Source organism: Laccaria bicolor, genomic scaffold, assembly GCF_000143565.1.
Source record: "Laccaria bicolor S238N-H82 LACBIscaffold_4 genomic scaffold, whole genome shotgun sequence".
Lineage (NCBI taxonomy): Eukaryota > Fungi > Basidiomycota > Agaricomycetes > Agaricales > Hydnangiaceae > Laccaria > Laccaria bicolor.
Genome location: NW_001889875.1, coordinates 170,207 through 189,227, shown reverse-complemented (window position 1 = coordinate 189,227; position 19,021 = coordinate 170,207). Strand labels below are relative to the sequence as shown.

The 19,021-nt window shown below is 49.0% G+C and overlaps 6 protein-coding genes across 6 annotated transcripts; 3 read left to right on the top strand and 3 right to left on the bottom strand.

The window, feature by feature from the left end:
- Positions 1-983: 983 nt before the first annotated feature.
- On the top strand, positions 984-1,540 carry LACBIDRAFT_323142 (uncharacterized protein; the record flags this gene model as incomplete). The annotated part of the gene is made up of 3 exons (XM_001876808.1): positions 984-1,163; positions 1,211-1,324; positions 1,379-1,540. 3 exons carry the CDS (start codon positions 984-986, stop codon positions 1,538-1,540), a joined length of 456 nt encoding a protein of 151 aa, XP_001876843.1.
- Positions 1,541-1,990: 450 nt separating this feature from the next.
- Positions 1,991-2,661, bottom strand: LACBIDRAFT_311107 (uncharacterized protein). The gene is made up of 4 exons (XM_001876340.1): positions 2,443-2,661; positions 2,261-2,388; positions 2,130-2,190; positions 1,991-2,069 (listed from the first exon to the last, which is right to left on the bottom strand). The coding sequence occupies exons 1-2, from the start codon at positions 2,571-2,573 to the stop codon at positions 2,328-2,330; spliced, it is 192 nt and encodes a 63-aa protein (XP_001876375.1). The 5' UTR covers positions 2,574-2,661; the 3' UTR covers positions 1,991-2,069; positions 2,130-2,190; positions 2,261-2,327.
- A 393-nt stretch (positions 2,662-3,054) lies between these two features.
- On the bottom strand, positions 3,055-3,283 carry LACBIDRAFT_311106 (uncharacterized protein; the record flags this gene model as incomplete). Its single annotated transcript, XM_001876339.1, has 2 exons — positions 3,055-3,188; positions 3,247-3,283. 2 exons carry the CDS (start codon positions 3,281-3,283, stop codon positions 3,055-3,057), a joined length of 171 nt encoding a protein of 56 aa, XP_001876374.1.
- A 1,202-nt stretch (positions 3,284-4,485) lies between these two features.
- Positions 4,486-4,717, top strand: LACBIDRAFT_311105 (uncharacterized protein; the record flags this gene model as incomplete). Its single annotated transcript, XM_001876807.1, has 2 exons — positions 4,486-4,520; positions 4,576-4,717. The coding sequence occupies 2 exons, from the start codon at positions 4,486-4,488 to the stop codon at positions 4,715-4,717; spliced, it is 177 nt and encodes a 58-aa protein (XP_001876842.1).
- A 69-nt stretch (positions 4,718-4,786) lies between these two features.
- Positions 4,787-5,851, top strand: LACBIDRAFT_311104 (uncharacterized protein; the record flags this gene model as incomplete). Its single annotated transcript, XM_001876806.1, has 4 exons — positions 4,787-5,132; positions 5,193-5,311; positions 5,369-5,558; positions 5,622-5,851. The coding sequence occupies 4 exons, from the start codon at positions 4,787-4,789 to the stop codon at positions 5,849-5,851; spliced, it is 885 nt and encodes a 294-aa protein (XP_001876841.1).
- A 584-nt stretch (positions 5,852-6,435) lies between these two features.
- Positions 6,436-9,039, bottom strand: LACBIDRAFT_323140 (uncharacterized protein; the record flags this gene model as incomplete). Its single annotated transcript, XM_001876338.1, has 5 exons — positions 6,436-8,319; positions 8,379-8,419; positions 8,695-8,798; positions 8,860-8,885; positions 8,983-9,039. The coding sequence occupies 5 exons, from the start codon at positions 9,037-9,039 to the stop codon at positions 6,436-6,438; spliced, it is 2,112 nt and encodes a 703-aa protein (XP_001876373.1).
- Positions 9,040-19,021: the final 9,982 nt, after the last annotated feature.

Sequence of the window (19,021 nt, the reverse complement as noted above, 5' to 3'; positions counted from 1 at the left end):
GACACCACAGTGGTGTAAATGAGCGAGACCATGCAAGGTATGCAAGAGGATACACTTTGCCAGTGGTAAAGGAAAAAGGGTTTAGTAACAGTGCCAGCGGCCTTGACGAGAGCTTTAACGTCTCCGCCCATAACATCTGTGACGAGACAGAGATGTTCTCCATCCAAACCCTTTCCGGGATGTACGAAATTGTCAAGAAGTCGAAACCAGTGGCCTGGCTCGACGCCAGAGGAGGGTGGCGTGTCAATCACGCAAACCGAAATATTGTGCTCCCAGGTTACACCTCTTCTAGCCAGTTCGGTCGAGTATCATTTCAGCGCTTTGATTGCGACGTATTTCTCTTCCCTGCGGTGACCATGAGCATAAAATGTGTTACGACGCTCATGTAAACTGTACTTACTTCACATCAAACGCCAACCATACGCTGGAGTTCATGCCCCACCCGAGCTTCCGAACGACCTTGTAGCGCTCAGGCTCCTCATCCGGGCCAATCGCATCAACAAATCAACCCGGATATAGCCATGGCCTTGCTCTGCCGTCACGCCTAATGGCTCTTCCTCAAACTCTAGATCGAAGACTTCGTTGCCCTCGGGGTCGACAGAGACGTGTTTGTTGGTGTGGGCGTGCCGAGGTGGCGCATCCGCGTCCTTGAATACAACTTCGGGTAAGTTAGTGGGGGAGGGTCGAGGTGCCGCATCCTGGTCCACGAATACAACTTTTGGAGGCAGGATGGAGGAGTAGGGGCGGGTTAGGTGACGTTGTGTTGTGGAGAATGGACCTCGAAAATTTCGAACACAGGGTGTGAGTACACGTTGCAACTTGAACATCCCGTGTTCGTCGCGTTTTTAAAAAAATTAGAACTAGTGTGTCCCTGCTGTGTCCCAAGTGTGTCCTTTCCTTGGCCTGCTCTGTACAAGCGTGGCTGCGGTCGCTCCCATCCCGCTCCAGGTGTCGTTCAGTGCTCTCTCACAGAAACACCCAAAATGCCGCTCTTCGTACCCATGCTTCACCTCGCCATGCTCTTCCTCAACGTGTACGATTCGTACAAGACCCTCAAGTTCCCACCAGCTTCTTCCAGGCGGAACGATGGACTACCGAGCGTTAGAGCTATGACTCAACGGAAGAGGGATATGAAAGGTTGTTTAGCTGTTTGGATCGTTTGGGTACGTTATTAGATCGTTTGCTGACGTCTGAATTGAAAGTGGGATAGTGTTGTTTTGCTGTTTATGAGAGATTCGGAGAAGCTATTATTAGCTTGTTCATACCCTTCTACGACGAATTCAAGAGTATCGTTCTACTCTTCCTCATACTCACACGAGCCCGGGTGCGCAAACTGTTTCTTTATGGATCAACTCGTGTTGACCACACACCCCAACAGGGCGCCGAACCAATATACCTACACATTATCCGCCCCCTCCTCAAGCCATTCACATCCACCCTCGACGCATTCTTGGAACTCCTACTCATGATTGGGGACTTTATATTCGCCCTATCCACCTTCCCAATACAACGCGGGTTGGCCTTGTATCACACGTTGTAGATCGGGGAAATATATAGGAATTTTTTGAAGAAAACACACCTATCTACTCCCAACGTCCCTACCCAGGAACTACCCTTTTCGGTTTATGTTCACGCGGGATTGGGGGTTCTGGGTCTGGGTCTGGGTCAGCGGCGCCAGAGACGTCTTCATGAGAGGCAGCGTTGAACGCACCGAGTCTCATCATCATTAGAATCCGCACCAACCCCCATCAAACTCGTCCTCCCCTTCTGTGGCCATTTCTTCTCCTCTTCCCTCGTCGTGAGAAGAAACAATGACACCTTTATGTCGAGTGAGTAAATTCAAAATAAACCTTCCCATACAGCGGTGACACCAGGTATCTTCGGCAGAGGAGGAGGGTGGTGGGCACAAGTGCGTTGCGGAGGGGTCTTACTAAGAGTCTTAGCTTGCTGTAGGCTTGATTGGACGGGAGGAAGTGGTGGGGCCGTAAAGTAGTTAGACGAATCGGAAGAGTCCTTCATAATACAGGTTGGGGTGTCATTTCCTCATGGATGTACTATAAAGCCTGACACTAAAGAAAACGAGAGGAGATCACGACTACGACAAAAGAGAAGTCTTGAATGTTACCCGCCTTGAACAATCGAGTTTCGACTCACCTTTCCAGCAACGTCGGACGTCGAAGTTTTCGCTAGCTGGGGTTGCAGTGACAAAAACGTTAACGGACGGATAAAACGTGAAAAAAAGTGAGATGGTTGTGCGTACCCTACAGTTTACGGAGGCGAGGTTGGCTTTGAGTAGACGGAGATACAATCCCGCTCGCAATCCGTCATTACCCGCTCTCGGGGGAAAGAAACCCAAATGTTTGAGGGGAATAGAACGTCGGGGAAACACTGCAACCGCGTCAACATGCAATATTTCACGACAGCAGTAACCCTCGTACTCACCTTCTCGCCCTTAACCCAACAATCCGCGTAGTCGAGCATCCACCACGACAGTCTTCAAAGATTCCGTCTGCAGCAGCACTTCCTCCACACACGCTTTTCCCTCCTCCCTTCTCAAAATCCGGGACAGCCATATCACCTCTTCTTTCTCCCAAAGGCCTACACCCACAGCGGGCACCTGGCTCTTCACACCTGCCCAACCAAACTTCGGATGCTCCTCTCTTTCTCAAAAGGCGGAGATTCGCCCTTCCTTGGCACGGACCTCAAAAATGAGGTTGGCGATCCGGTGCTCTTGCAGCGGGCACAAATTCATCGTGGTCTTTTCCGCCTCGCGGTCCCTCGGGGAAAGATCGGTTGCTGATGCGATGGCAACCCCGGGAATCACAATGTAACTTCCGCTGGTGGAGAGACCTTAGAAATATGATGGTTTGAGGGCACTCTATAACGATTTGCTGTCGGGCCTCCACCGCACACCGAAACGGGGAAGGGCTGCACCCAGAGACTAAGGAGGTCTTGCTGATCATCAACATCAGCCAGAAAAGCACAAAAAGTCAACAACGTACTTGACTTCAGAAACTGACGGGAGGCGGTAGAAGAGCTGCCCAATTTGGAACGTTATTGCAGAGGATGGTAGTGGTGTGCGAAGTCATTCTGGGGTAAGTTCGGTCTCCGTTCGTCGTCAATTGTAGGGATGTGGGTGCGAGATCCGGAACGCGCTGGGATATTAGAAAACAGTGGAATAGAGCCGGCTGCGTACATAGTCATTAGCTACCGCTGTTATAGAAGAGGATTCGAAGATGAACGTACTTGAAGTTGAGATGCTCGAGGGCCTTGATTGGGCCATCAACAGTTAAACCAAAGGACCACAAGTTGGCCTGCCACCAGGATACTCAATGTAAGCGCGGCCAACGTGAGGCTTCTTCGAGATATCCGCCGCAGTCTATTCGACTCCGGCGACTCCGTTGAGGGATGGTAACGCCAAAAGGGTGGACGTGAGATGGATCCATCATGACGGCTACCCAATGTCAGCCGAGCCTCCTGCGTTTGGCGGGTACACTCCGCACCTTCATTCGCGAAACCTTCTCCAAGAGCGACGGTCACTGCTGTACGACTCATGGGAAATGCGCAGCTAAAGCACCACCTATCATCAGTCCAATAGGCGCGCTCAGCACTGGCAGCGGACTTGGCGTAAACTCTGTAAGGGCCATACAGAGCCAATGTGCTAGAAGGTCAAGCATACCCATCAAAGAGGGTATGTCGCTGGGGAACGGGAAAGACGATAAAAGCATAGGCACGTGCTTGGTGTATAAATATAGAAGTTAGAACTGTAAAGTTTAAACAACCTTTCATATCCCTCTTCCGTTGAGTCATATCTCTAACGCTCGGTAGTCCATCGTGCCGCCTGGAAGAAGGTGGGAGCTTGAGGGTCTTGTACGAATCATACACGTTGAGGAAGAGCATGGCGAGGTGAAGGATGGGTACGAGGAACGGCATTTAAATTGTGGGTGTTTTTGAAAAGGGACACTGAACGACGACCTGAAGCGGAATGGATCGCAGCCAGGCCCCAGCCCCACGCTTGTGCAGAGCAGGCCAAGGAAAGGACCCACCTGGGACCCACTCGTTTTGATTAAAAAAAACTCGAGGAACACGGGTGCATTGAAGGGATGTTCAAGCTGCAACGTGCACTCACACCCTGCGTTCGAAATTTTCGCGGTCCATTCTGCACAACACAACGTCACCTACTCCTCCATCCTGCCTCCAAAGGTTGTATTCGTGGACCAGGATGCGGCACCTCGACCCTCCCCCACTAACTTACCCGAAGTTGTATTCAAGGACGCGGATGCGCCACCTCGACACGCCCACACCAACAAACACGTCTCTGTCGACCCAGAGGGCAACCAATTCGTTGATCTAGAGTTTGTGGAAGAGCCGTTAGGAGTAACGGCAGAGCAAGGCCATGGCTATATTCAGGTTGAATTTGGTGATGCTATTGGCCCGGATGAGGAGCCTGAGCGCTACAAGGTCGTTCGGAAGCTCGGGTGGGGCATGAACTCCAGCATATGGTTGGCGTTTGATGTGAAGTAAGTACATTTTACATGAGCGTCGTGACACATTTTATGCTCATGATCCCCGCAGGGAAGAGAAATACGTCGCAATCAAAGCGCTGAAAGGATACTCGACCGAACTGGCTGGAAGATTAACGTGGGAGCTCGATACTTGGGCTTGCGTGACTCACATGCTCCCTCCCTCTGGCATCGAGCCAGGCCACTGGCCTTGACTTCTTGACAATTTCGTACTTCCCGGAAAGGGTCTGGACGGAGAACATCTCTGTCTCGTCACAGATGTTATGGGTGGAGACGTTAAAGCTCTCGTCAAGCCCGCTGGTAGTACCAGTAAACACTTGCCTTTACCACTGGCAAAGCGTATCCTCTTGCATGTCTTGCATGGTCTCGCTCATATACACCACTGTGGTGTCGTGCACGCGGATCTCAAACACGACAATATCATGTTTGACATTGGCCCGATGACACGGGACGACATCGAAACCTTCATCAAGATGAACCCGGCTCGGCGCCACCCTCCCGAAGAGAGCTGGCAATGCGTCGTTCAAGCAGGCGTCTCCCAACCACTCCCTCTCCCTTCGCCCTCTGAGGCTATGACCCGCAACTACATGGTTGCAGATTTCGGCAGCGGTGAGTGATAGCTTGATTTCCCGACTGTGAGCTCGCAGCATTCAAGTTGACATCCTGTAGCGCAACTTTTAGACTTACGGACTACCGATAAGATCACTCCCTTCCCCCTTCGTGCCCCAGAAATCATTCTTCGGGGCCCATGGGATACTAAGGTTGATATCTGGGCATTTGGATGTCTGGTGCGTTGCCTTACCCTGGTACTTACTTCCACCCACTGGCTGAAATCAAATCTTCAGATATTCGAGCTTACCACTGGTTCCTCTTTGTTCAAATATAAACCTTATCCAGAACACAAGCTCGACGAACCAACAGGGCATCTCTGGCAAATGCTCTGCTTCTCATGCGAGCGCATGACATGCGACCGAGTAAACACAAGCAAGCTTGGGGCTCACTACTTTGAACCCGCGGTTGACAACCCCATGTTCTGTTTGTCTTTTCTGTCCGATTAACTTACACTGGTTGTTGTATACTTACGCAACAAACTTCCAGGTGACCTGAAGGCACATCCGCCCAAAATCAATCACCCTTATCCCCTGTCTATTAGGAACTATAAGGTGATGGAGGAAAAAGATAACCTTGCAACATCACTTCTTATGCGGAGGTGTTTGCGCTTAAATCCGGAGGACCGAGCAACGGCGGAGGAGTTACTCCAGGATCCTTGGTTCCATGGTGCAGCTCAAGTTATTTTTCTTTTGTACAATTATCTCAGGAATCATTAATCCCAACTCAAGGCTAAAATTTTTACGCAACTTAGGTCATTACTGTTTTGTACAGTCTGTATACAGTTATGCTAGGAATCCCAACTCAAGGCGTTTTTTTGTACAAAGTCAGTCATACCATTCATATCTGATCAAAACGAAAGCCAGCCCACCCAACGAGACGGAGGTAACATATAATAATTAGAGTACTAAGAATGAGCGTGAATGAATGAGTGTAATGCATCTAGTATGTACAGCATGGCGAAATGCAAAGTGAACCCCTTGATAAATGATTGTAATTAAAAGATGGTAGAGGGCGATAGACGATAGTATGGCATGAACGAATGAATGTAGGTGCCTTGAAGGCATGAACGATAGGTATAGGTTAGGAATAAGAAGAACGTAAGGAGAGGTCGTTAAATCTGTGCATGGGTGTGTTCGTCAAAAAAGAAAGTCTATGATGCGCATCTGAACAAGAATCTGTGGATACATTACTTTGTGTTTTTGCTTGATTTGTTGCTTTGAGTTGAATAAATTCCCGATGGGGGGGCCGTTGAAGGTCGTTGTCGTCGTCGCCGTCGTCGCAGAGGAAAAGGTCGCGCAACTCAACGATTCCCCCAAGCAGGTATCCCCAACCTATTCTTCCCATTTCCACTCCTCCCACTTCCCCTCGTAGGGAACCCATCATCATCATCATACCCACTCCAAGCCTCCTCAACCTCCCCATCCCAATCTTCCTCCGTCGTGGTAGGCCGCCTCGAAACCCTGCCAACATTCATACCCCTCCCCGCAGCAGCACCAGCACCACCAACCAGGTGGGGATTCAAGGACACACCAGCACTATCAGCAAGCGCGTGATGTAAATGTTTCCTCAGGCTCCTGATCGAGTTCTGCCGTTTCGGATGGACGAGTATCCTCGCTAGATCCAACTCGCCGTCGTCTTCCTCTTCAGAGCTCAACCCACCACCTCCCTGGGCGTGCTCCTGATCATCATCATCATCATCATCATCCAACCCCGCTCCCCATGCACCAAGATACCTATCCCTATCCCTATCACCCCCACCCCCCTTCCTCAAACTCGCACCACTCCAACTATCCCCCTCCGTCTGCGTCTTCGCCAAACTCGGAACGAGATCCTCACCCTTCCTCTTGCCCCTGATGAACCGAGGGGTCTTATTAGGTTTCTCTTCCCGGTCACGGACAAGTGACCCCGCCCGACTCCCAGGCGCACTCCGACATAAAACACGCGTCTTGCTCACTTCACCTTCGCTCCTTCCTGCTCTACCGCGCTCTAGTTGGGCTAACAACGGGGGAGGGGCGAGGAATGTGGAATGGGTGTTGGTATTGGTGTTGGTGTGGTCCGACAATCCGCTTCGTTGCGCTTTATATTTCTGAGACCCCTTCGCAGACACCTGTGATAACGAACTCCTCGTCGTGCGTAACGTCCGTTGTTGATGTTGGTGGTTATGATGATACTTCCCACTGCCATCGACCAAGCTCAAATGCGAATGCGCATGCGGGCCACCAACGTACGCACCCGAACCACCAAACATCACCGCGCGCGCGACGCTCTCGAGCCATGTAGGCGGGAGAGGAGGTTCACTGTGTTCTTCTTCCCCTCCTCCGTCGCTGCTGTTCGTGCTACGCTTCACGGGCGTCGAGCTGGGTCGTTGGGGGATACTTGAAGCAGAGGCCATGTGTCGCAGGTACGCGCCTGCACGGGAGGGTCTGGGGTGTGCGATTTGTAAGGGTGGATGATGAGGAGACGGTGGGAGGTGGGGGTGTAATGAGGTGTGCGAAGGTTGGTGGGGCAGTTGGCGATGGAAGGATGAGTTGGTGTGGGTATTATTATTTGACGTCCGATGGGCTAGTTGCGGTCGATGGTGTTGTTGCGGTGTACTCGACCTTGACGGTGGCCTACGCATAGGTCGCGGAGTTGGCTCACCCAGGCTCTCAATCGAGGACGACATATCCGTCGTAGGTGTCTGTGCACGGTGGTGCGGAAACGGCGATGGCGATTCCGGCGGGGAATAGCGACGCCTAGGAACCACGGTGGTATCCCCCGAATTCGTCCTCACTAAACTCGCGGGCCTACTATGGCTATTCGTAGCATTGTTAGGCATCAAACCGGCAAGGAAGCCCACAACGGCACTCATGCCGCTAATCCGGTTGTTGCTGTGGTCGTTTGCGTTACGAGTGCCACCGTGTTCTTCCGCACGTTCGCCTTCCGGTGTGAAGACACGCGTTTCCTTGTACCCGGCCTCTTTCAGCAAGTCTTCGAGCCGCTCATAGGTCTTGGACGTCCCTCGCCGGTGAAGTGGGACGCGGCCAAGATCGCCGTAGCGGGTACGTGATCGACTTTGACGAGGCGGTGTTGTTGGGCCTGGTGGTGAGCTGGACGAGTTTGAGGCGGAATTGGAGGTCGACTGCGTTAGTGTTGGTGAGGTTTGCGTTGGAGATGGGGGCGTCGGAAGAATGCCGTAACTTGTCTGCTCGATTGGTAAATTTAAGTCGTTTGACATTCACTAGACTATCAATGGTCGCGTACCTTTGTATGTAGCATTATCCGTGCCACCTCGCTGTCTCTCTCTGTTCGAGACAGCTTATTCGCCATGTCCGTAGGGTGATATTCTCTTGTTGTTATTGTCCTTCCCCACTAAACGGCGTGCGTGAGTGGCCTAGTCGTCGAGGACGATGTGCTGGCTGCGTCCGGCGAAATGAGTGAGTGGAAGTCGTCGCAATCGTTGAGGACGTCGTCTTGCTCGACGGGGTAAGAAATAAGCGCCTCTGAGAAAAAAGCGTGGAAGACGATCAGAACAACGGCTGCGAAAGCCAACTTGGGGGATGCCAAGCATTCAACTCACGTGTTTCACTAAGCGGACCTAAGCGGACCTTGTTTCCCGCTCCGTTCCAATCTCTAACTCTCTTAAAAAGCTCCTCAATGTGCGTATAAATTTTATATACCGTTCTAACAAACTCGTGTTTTCACGCCAGTAGGGCACAAGGCAGACCGCCACCGGAATCTTCACTCCGAATCCGACATGGTCGGAATGACCTATGGAGTCCCGTTTTCGATCCGAAAAATTGTCAAGGAGCAACTGAGACTAGACGAAACGTAAAGTTTCAGATACAAAGGAGGACACGCAGCGCACGCTGAGATACGCGTCCCAATCACGCCCACTGACAGGCCTTGGAAGAACGTTGAGCATCATGTGCCGTCGCCGATATAATACCTTCGTGACGGAGCTTTGATCATCAAGAAAATGCCTTGAGTGAATAGGGCCACATGAATACGCCTAATGCGCTGCTTCCAAGTTCCATTTTCTCCGAGGTAGTTTTATTCGGCGATCTAAATTTTTTTTTCTTTTTTCAGTAGGATCACAATGCACTGGCAGACCACGGCCGTCGCCAGCCCTGAATCTGTGGAGCGCGTTTTCGACTGCAAAAAATACCCTGGGATAAAGGCAGCGCAAAGCTATAAGGCGTAAAAAGCATAGTAAGCCTCCAAACGTCATTCGTGACGTCAGACTCGTGCATAACTCTAAAGCAAGGGTCGGAAGCGCACACGACAAAGAAAATGAAGCTTTGAAGACTAGCTGGCAATACGTGGGGGATCCGAACCGCTTATCCCTTCCGGCAACAACCGCCTAAATGACGTCCTGTAACGGCATTGAACCATCGTGAGCCGAGGTATCATCACCAGCGTGGCGGAACTTTGTTCATCGACTGGCGAGTAACGCCAATTTGACCCCGGCGGCGGGGCTACTCGAGTTATTTCTGCGTTTTTCTCTTCGAGTTATTTCGATGATCTGCTTTGAGGCCGTAACCGGCAGATTTCCACGTCTCCCAGCCTCCAAACTCTTAGATGATTATTCAACCCACAAAATTTACGTTTTCACCGCACTCGGGGAATTTTTCACATTTATCTTTGAAGATCTTCTGCCTGTCCTATCCCCAGCGCCCCCTGCTTCTGCTCCTTCAGCGCTGTTCTCGTCTACCTATTCTAAAGCTACTCCGCCGAAATTGGTTCCCTTCCAGTTCTTACTTCAACGCCTCCATCTTCCAGGCTTTCACGAAGGCTGATCGTGCCTCTGGCCTCCGCCACTATCGCCTCGGTGCCGCTTACCCAACGCGATCGCTGATCATGGATCGTGAATTGGGGCGGGTACTTTCAAGAGCAGCGAGACTAGTACCCCGACAGCAATTGGCCTTGCAGCAAAAGACAAAAATAAAAATAAAAACGGACCTGTTTCCTTTCTTACCCAATTTTTCGTAAGTAGGTCATCGCCCGACGATTCGGCAGGGTAAAAATTGGCGTTTATGAAAGTGTTGCGGTGTTAAGCTTTTCCGTAATACAGTGTACCGAAATTTTTGGCGAGTGCGGAGAAAAAGGTCCAGAAAACATCTTAGTGTGTCAAGCTTTGGTCAAGGGCTGCCGGTTCACTGTAACAGTACTTATGAGCATATAGAGGACATTTAGAGAAGGGGTTTGTCGAGTGATAGATTCAATCATCCAAGAGTGTTTCGTCTTTTCGTCGTTGTAGTTTGGGGTGCTGGCTTCAAAAAACTTGGATGCGACCTGAAAGGCAGAGTTAGATTGGAGTTAGACTACACACAAAACTTTCACATTTTCTCAGATTCAACGACGCTCAGGATTTGCTCAAGCTTTCCTCAACCTTCACGAGGAACTCTTTATTTACACAGAAGCAATTCGTACCGAGGGACTTCTTGCAAATCTATTTTGAACCTTCCTCGTTTCTTCTGTCCGAACGCGACAGTTATCGTTGAGTTATCGTATTGTTTGCCTTGCACGGGTGGCACTGTCTGGCCTCAACTTCAGTAAAATTACAAGTCCGGCTTTAGCCGCTTTCACCGCTTTTGAAAGCGTGAAAGCATGAAAGCGTTTCCGCTTTTGGAAGCCCAGGCCATATTGTTTGAAAAGGGATTTCCGCTTTCAAAAGGGACAAAAGGGGCTGAAAGTGGTTCAAAAGGGGACCATGAAAGAGGTGCAGCTTTCAAAAGGTGACTTGAAAGGGGCTTAAAAGTAGGCAAAAGTGAATAGATTTCTGATATTTGATAGAAACAATGGTAGTAATTACTACTAGAACGACGCTAACCCTCTAATGTCCTCGCTGTGGAAGTGCAGAGTGTACTACTCACGGCACTTCCTTTATTTCTTTATTTTTTATGCGTGCTAGTTTTTACGGTTTTTACTTTTTTATTTTAGAGTCTTTTACTTTTTTAGGATTCGAAGTCAAGATTCAGATACTCGAAATTGATTACAACTGCAGTGCGCTCAAACGCGTCGAAGGACAACTTGCTGGATTTGATGACGTCATCTCCGTTTACCTTTCGATCAGCAATCTTCATAGGATCGGCCTTCAAACCTTCGTCTTCGTACGCTTGAATTTATTTTTTCTCCTTATTCGCTGTTATTTGTTACTTACGACAAATCCTTTTGGGGACCAAAACCGAGCTTTAGGACTGGATGGTAGGGTTGAAGCGTCGACGGCTGTGAAGCCCGCACTGAGGGGGGCAGTCGCGTACGCAAATAGGCCTCTCTCAGCGTCGATTAGCTCCCCGAGTTATTCCCAGTCCAACGGTTCGGCGGAGGAACTTGACGGGATGCGTCACAATCTATTTTTACTTTTATTCTTTTAATGTCTTCTTTTCTTTAGAACTTTTCTGGACAGGCAGCACGCGAGTACGTGCAGATGCCTTGTGATAATTATTTTTGTACTTAAGGTGTCCTCCCACCTTGCGAATGGAGCTGGATCTTTTTCCCTCTCCAAGTATTGTCCCTCTTCTAAGATTTTAAGATTTTCAAGAACCCTCAAGAACGACGACGACCAAAAAGACTTCAAAATTCTCTGATACTCGCCGTGGACTCTCACGCCATCGCCTACAAGTAGTTTATACGACACGCGTCCAAACACGTACTCACACGCTTAGACGCTGAGTGCCTCTTTCGTCATTCCTTTGTCCCTTTTTCTCTCGTTCCTTTCTTTCCCCTCCTTATTTTGGTAGACGACCAGTTGCTGTCTCTTGCTGTTGAACTTTCGTTCTTCCACAGTGGTGACCGAGACAGGGGATTGGTTTTCCACTCTACTTCCTCATCAAGTATCAAAAACTCGTTTGGTACGTTCCATATCTTCGTCCTTGCGCTGAAAACTCGGTTTTTAGACGGACGTATACACTCAATAAATCTCCTGATTCGCATTTGGTACGGTTATCATCAACATTTTTGTGCTGAATACTCTGTTTTCAGGCGCATATATTCATTCTGTCACTCTCGATTCGTCGTCCACGTATACGCTAAGTCCTTTCTTCAATTACCCTTCTTTCATTTTAAATTTTCTCCTTAAATTTTCGTCATGAGTCCTAACAACGAACTCCAGTCTTCATCTTCCAAACAACCAGTTGTGTCTTCTTCTTCTGATACCAGTCTCAATGCTACGTTGGGCGTCCCTATGCCTACTCCGGGAATGCCGGGAGCTCCCAAGTTTAAAGGGAGGCACGTTTCGGATTTTTTAGACGTGCTGGAACAACATGCGGACAGCGCGCGAGTTTCACATACACTTTTACCTGGTTATGTTCTCAGATATTGTCATTCAAAAGTTCGGATGGTTATCGGTTCATCTTTGTTACTGTCTGGAGACGACTGGGTTGCGGTGAGGGTGTATTTGGACGACCTTTATGGGTCGAACGATTCCATCCCTCTCAACTCCCCAGATCGGTTGCGCCAATGGTGCTCCAAGCATGGAGAGTCGGGTATCTTAACTTCTCGCAAAGAAGTAGACAAGTATTACCGAGATTTTACAGCTTTATCTGCGGATTTAGCTCCGAACAAGATGTTGGCTAATGAAGTTCATCTTTGTTTTTACAGAGGAATCCCGACGTCTTTACATGCTCGGATCAAGAAACGTATACCGGCCGCCAATCTCAAAACTTCCTCGCCTCCGACAACGGCAACCCTCCTTAGCTTATTAAGGACCGAGTTTGACGACGAAGACCTGGACGCGAAGACAACGTATGTAGGCGTTGACCGAGAGTCTGATTCAGACTCGAGCTCGAGTGATTCCGACGAAGACATCGACACGGTGATCTTGACGAAGAAAAAGAAGAAGCCTTTGAAAAAGGTGGCTTTCGAGAAGACCGTACCCGCAGTGCCGATAGTCGAGCCGGTGGATCTTAGTCCAGTAGACCGAATCACTAAACAGATGGAGGATTTAAGACTTGCTCACGCTGAGTTTTTACGCTCGGTCAATATCACTCCGAACCCTAATCTGACTAACCAACAAATTATGAGGGAAGCCAGGTGTTTCTTTTGCGATAAGACAACGCACTGCCTTGGACTCAAGTTCTGTCCAGAAGTCGAGGTATGTATTAAAGAAGGTTTAGTTGCTTACACCCCCTTAGGTAGGTTAGCGCGCCCAGATGGGTCTGAACTTCCTCGAGCTTTTGGAAGTGACGGTGGAGTTGCGAAGGTCTTACGAGAACAACATGCCGCCGCTTCAAGCCATTTAAAAGGTAAGGCCCGGGAGGCTTCTAGAGACCCACCTCCCCATATGGCCAACTACGCCGGTCTGTTATTCGATGGAGAAGAGGTTCTATCCTCTGAAGTCTTCAACGCTTCGCCTTCTTCTGTCGTCCCTGAATGGCGGGCGGCATCCCCCTCTTCGACATTAGCCGTAACTCGATCTCAAAAAGACAAGGAAACTCGTTTCGATCCCATCAAGCGCCCAGAGAGGCGACCAGCCGAAGCTAAGTCCGTTCCTAAGCCAAAAGAGAATCTGAATAAAACACCCGTTCCTACGCTTAGTAACCTTAGGCCAGCAAACGGTCCTGTTCAGTCAACACCTCAGGCCTTTAATTTACGACCTCCCACGGTTCAGTCAACGCCTCAAGCTTTCAACTTACGGCCTCCAGCGGTAAACACAGAAGATGCTTTCAAAAATCGTCGTGCGCCACCAGCAAAAACTAAAGACGTTGAGATGAAAGACGCGAATACTAAAGCTAAGTCGGCTCCTTTGTATCATTTCACGTCGGACATTCAAGAAATGTACGATCTAGATAAAATCGTTCAAGAAAAGGTTAACAAAACAATGGTTCATCTTGAACTCGGCGAGCTTCTGGCAATTTCAGCCTTTCTGCAAAAATCAGTCAGCAACTTGACGAAGACGCGTCGAGAATACGTTTCAAAACCTGTAGTTGCAAATGTCGTGGAGGTACTCAAAGAGGCCGATTGGGTTGAAGAAGAAATTTCATCCTCAGATTTGGCTGGAGGATATGATTCGGACGACGAGGAATACTACCGTTCTCTCCCCGCAGCTGAGTCCTTCGCTAATTCTAGTTTCGTTGAGTCACGCGTCGGTCTCGCATTTGATGAATCCACAGAATCGAAGGAAGACATTCTGATACGCTACGCTTCAGCGGTAAAAATTCATCTAACTCCACAGCCGCTTTTTGCGATGGTTACGGGACGTTTTCGGGGAAAGTTCGCGGGATTGGATGCCGTTTTTATGATTGACACTGGTTCTGAGCTAAATTTGATAGGTCAAGAATTTTACGACAGGACGAATTTAGCGATAGACCTCGACGGGACACGTTGGTCCCTCAAAGGAATTAATGGGCAACCTGTCCCTCTCGGCGGCTGTGTCCGTGACGCTGAAATCAAGATTTCGGGACGACGATTCGACCATCACATGTTTGTAAGTAAGGAAGGCGCCGGAAAACAAGAGATTATTTTAGGTCAACCCTGGCTTCAATGGTACTCTGCGTCGATTCAGTATACCCGTCAAGGGTCGATGAACATGCGAATTTGGCAAGATGGTGATGGCGATAAAACTGACGGATCTCGGCAAGGCCCTTCTATTCTCATTCCTCTATGTACACCCGGCGCCCCTCGGAACTCAGCTACGCTCAATCTCGATCATCGTACAAGAATTGAAGAAGTGGAAGATGTCGATGCGGGAAAATGAGGACAGACGTGTATCCCAACCCTGGGCTTGACCAGGACACGTCTGTTCCAACCCTTGGGCGTTCGCTTCACGCAATGATGGGAACTTACGGTTTTGAATCGCCTTCTTTCGTATCTCACTTAGAACCTCCAGAGACTTATGACTTAATTTTACAGAATATCGCTCATTGTTCACCTAGGATTTCCAGACCACTTCTTACACCTTGGACTCAACGCGCTTTAACCTATGAATCGAACCCCCTTCAAATGCGAACAAAATACAAGACTGTTGATAAGAAAGTTAGGCCTGTCCCGAGCTATATGCCGGATCCGGCTGGGCAAGTGTTTCGCCCTGTATTAATACCCTCACTGCCTTCGCTTCCTTTAGATCCTCCATCCCTTCAAGATTTTATTCCGTCACGCCGACTCTCACTCGACCGCTTACAGAAGATTTTAGCGAGCGTACCCAAAGGGTTCTTAAAACCTCGAGAGATCGACCTGTTGGTTTTTGTTTTACAGACGCGGCAACAAGCTTTAGCATTCGAGGATTCTGAACGAGGAACTTTCTCTGACAAATATTTCCCAGACTACGAAATACCGGTGATTGAACACACCCCTTGGGTTCAAGCCCCCATCCGCATCCCAAAGTCCATCGAAGATACGGTACGTCAGATGCTTCTCGAACAAAAGGCGGCAGGAAAATACGAGTATTCTACGGCGTCCTATCGATCAAGAATTTTCGCTGTTGGCAAGCCTAAAGGAGGAATCCGTTTGGTAGCGGATGTACAAGAACTTAATCGAGTTACAGTGCGTGACGCTGGCTTACCTCCTAGAACTGACGACTTCGCAGAAAGCTTCGTGGGCCATGTGATTTATGGGTTGGCGGACTTATTTTCAGGCTATGACGGAAGAAAGCTGGCGGTGACTTCAAGACCGTTAACGACATTTAGTTGTTTAATAGGACCTCTCCGCTCTTGCGTACTGCCTCAAGGCGCGACCAATTCATTGCCAGAATTTCAGCGTTGTACGACTCATGCGCTTCAAGAGGAAATTCCAAAGAACGGGAATGTATTCGTCGACGACGTGGGATTGAAGGGACCCACGTCAACTTACAATGATGCAGAGATTGCCCCTGGCATCAGGCGCTACGTTTACGAATATGCCTCTACCTTTGACAGATTTCTGATGCGCTTTATAGAATCAGGTATCACCGCTTCCGGAAAGAAGCTAGTCCTTGCAACTCCACGCTTACATATCGTTGGGACAATTGTATCGAAAGATGGATGGCACCTTGAGCATGGCCTGGTAACGAAGATTTTGAATTGGGGTCCACTAACAAGTGTCACAGATGTCCGTTCATTTCTCGGGACTGCTGGCGTCGGAAGAAAATGGATACGTGGATTCTCTCTTATCGCAAAACCGCTCACGCTCCTCACTAAAACCGCAGTCCAAAGACAGTTTTTCTTTTCAGAAGAAGCAGAAGCAGCTCAAAACGAACTCAAGCGGCTCGTCTCAACGGCGCCAGTCCTTGTAAAGCTAGATTATGATGCCGCAAAGCTTCTGTCACATCAAGACCCATTGCCTCGGTCGTCGGATCATGGACTCGTTATCGTCGCCGTCGATTCTTGCCAGAATGGTACAGGTTGGATTTTATATCAGAACGTCGAAAAAGAAAAACACCCGGTGATCTTTGGGTCTTGCACTTTCAATGATGCTGAATCACGATATTCTCAGGCAAAGTTGGAGCTCTATGGCGTTTTTCGAGCAGTCAAAGATCTTCGACATCGGATTTGGGGAATTCATATCCGTATCGACGTCGACGCGAAGTTTTTGATCGAGATGGTAAAACAGCCAGACCTTCCGAACGCACCTATGACACGTTGGATCTCATACATCGCCCTATTCGACTACGTGATGAATCACGTCCCAGCGCAATCTCATGCAGGCGTTGATGGGCTCTCTCGGCGAAGACGTACTCCCGAAGATTCTGATGACGAAGACGCAGAAGAATATTTGGATAGGTTTATGGGCTCAGCTTCTCTCGACTTTTCCTCCCTTTCTTCCTCATCACTCACAAACTTTTTATCTTCAGAGTCGCTTCACGCTTTTCGACCAACTTGTCTTAACAACGAATTCTTCCAAGACTTATTGTTGACCATGCGGCGAACTTCACGCACTCCTTACGCTTCATTTCTTACGACGTCTATCGCTGACGACCTCTCTGTCCTTAGCGTTGTAGATCCTCCTCCTTCTTTGGCCGCTGAAATTCAAAAAATCAGACAAGCACGCTTTGATCCTTCGCTAAAAGATTGGAGCAAAGGATCTCTTGTTAAGCGATCCCTTCTTTCTATTACAGATGACTTTTCCTATACAGGACTTGAATTCGAGCATCGAAAAGTCTGTACCCCCGTCGTAGCGACGTGTTCACTTGGGGAAGAGACTTTTACGTTAGAAATACATCAATATCAGTGTTCTTACATGTCGGCATTAAAACCAGGTGCGCCGCAACCTTCAGTCACTGATCAATCTGTTGTACCAGGCATCCCCGACCCGACGTTCCGAACCGACAATTGAATAAACTATGAAGACATCCCTCCTTATGCAAATGTTACATGTGCAACACACTCCTATGGCGTCAAGGACCGTGACTCACCTGAAATGTGGTCAGAGATCATTAACTACCTCAAAACGGATGTCATGCCTAGCCAATGCGAGGATCCTGTTGAACGCAAGTTGTTTGTTAGAAAGACAAAGAACTTTTTCCTTCACGATGGAGATCGTTTGTGGAAGTTCGAGCTTAAAGGAAGAATTCCTAGATTGGTGGTTGTCGACACTGATCGCCGTTTAGAATTATTAGCGGAAGCTCATAACGACGTTGGACATCGAGGGCGCGATGCTACTTATAAGACTTTAGCGGAGCGTTTCTTTTGGCCGAACATGTTCGACCAGATCGCATATTTCATCCGTTCATGTAACATCTGCCAACTCCGTTCAAAGACTCGCCCCATCGTCGCCTTCAGCCCTACTTGGAACTCAGGAATCCTTCGACGTTTTGACTTGGATACGATACATATGCCAGACGGCTTTGGAGGTATGAAATTCTTGTTGCAGGCCACTGACCCTTCTATCTCGTGGGTAGAGGCACGCGCGGCAAGGCGCGCTAGTTCTGAAGCATGGGCTAAGTTCTTGTACGAGGAAGTATACTGTAGATTTGGAGGAGTCCTCCTTTGTCTGGTCGATGGCGGCACGGAATTCAAAGGCGCTGTCGAGATCCTTTTCAAGCAATACGGAATCGTCGCCATCGTTTCATCTCCTTATCACCCTGAAGGGAACGGTCATTCTGAACGCTCACATCAAACTCTCGTCAATTTGATTCTGCGAGCATGCGGAGAAGACGCTTCGCGTTGGCCTTTATATCTACACGCAGGACTTTGGGCTATGCGTTGTTCCACGTCACAAGTTACGGGGTATCCTCCTTACTTTCTTCTCTATGGCCGTCACCCCTTTTTCGCTTTTGACTTTGCAGATAAAACATGGGACACATTAGATTGGCACGGCGTCAGTTCTACCGAAGACCTTCTCGCCTTGCGGATGCAACAAATTCTTCGACGTGACAAAAAGCTGGTTCTCGCCATGGAGCAGCAGAAGAAAGTTCGTCAACGTGCAGTGGATGATTTTAATCGTAAGCACGCACATTATTTATCTTCTGGTTCGTTCATTTTGGGGACTTGGGTGCTTTTGCACGAGACTTGGTTAGATTCTCAGATGGGTAACAAAGGAGCATTGCGTTGGACTGGACCATATATCGTCCACCGACAGTTGCGCGACACAACTTATCAACTGAGGGAGTTGGATGGGACGGTAATGCGTGGTTCTGTAGCCGCTAACCGCTTGAAGATTTTCTATTACCGCGAAGAACATCAGACGATCCGGACAGTCCAACCTACCGAGTATTCCCTCCATGTTGCAGCCTCTTCTTCATCATCAGTGCACGCGTCGACAGTCTTAGGAACTCTTAATCAAGATCTTCTAGTCACTCCTCCTTTCCCAGTTTCTATTAAAGTCGGCGTAGCGCGTCTTCCGGATAACCCTTCCCTTACATTCATTCCAACTGTCAAGCCCTTGTCACAACCGTCCGCCAGCCTTCACTCTCGATACCTCCCAGCAATTTCAGAGCTCGATCCTACGGACTACAATTCAGTTCAATATGTTCGTTATACGTCTTCCTCAAG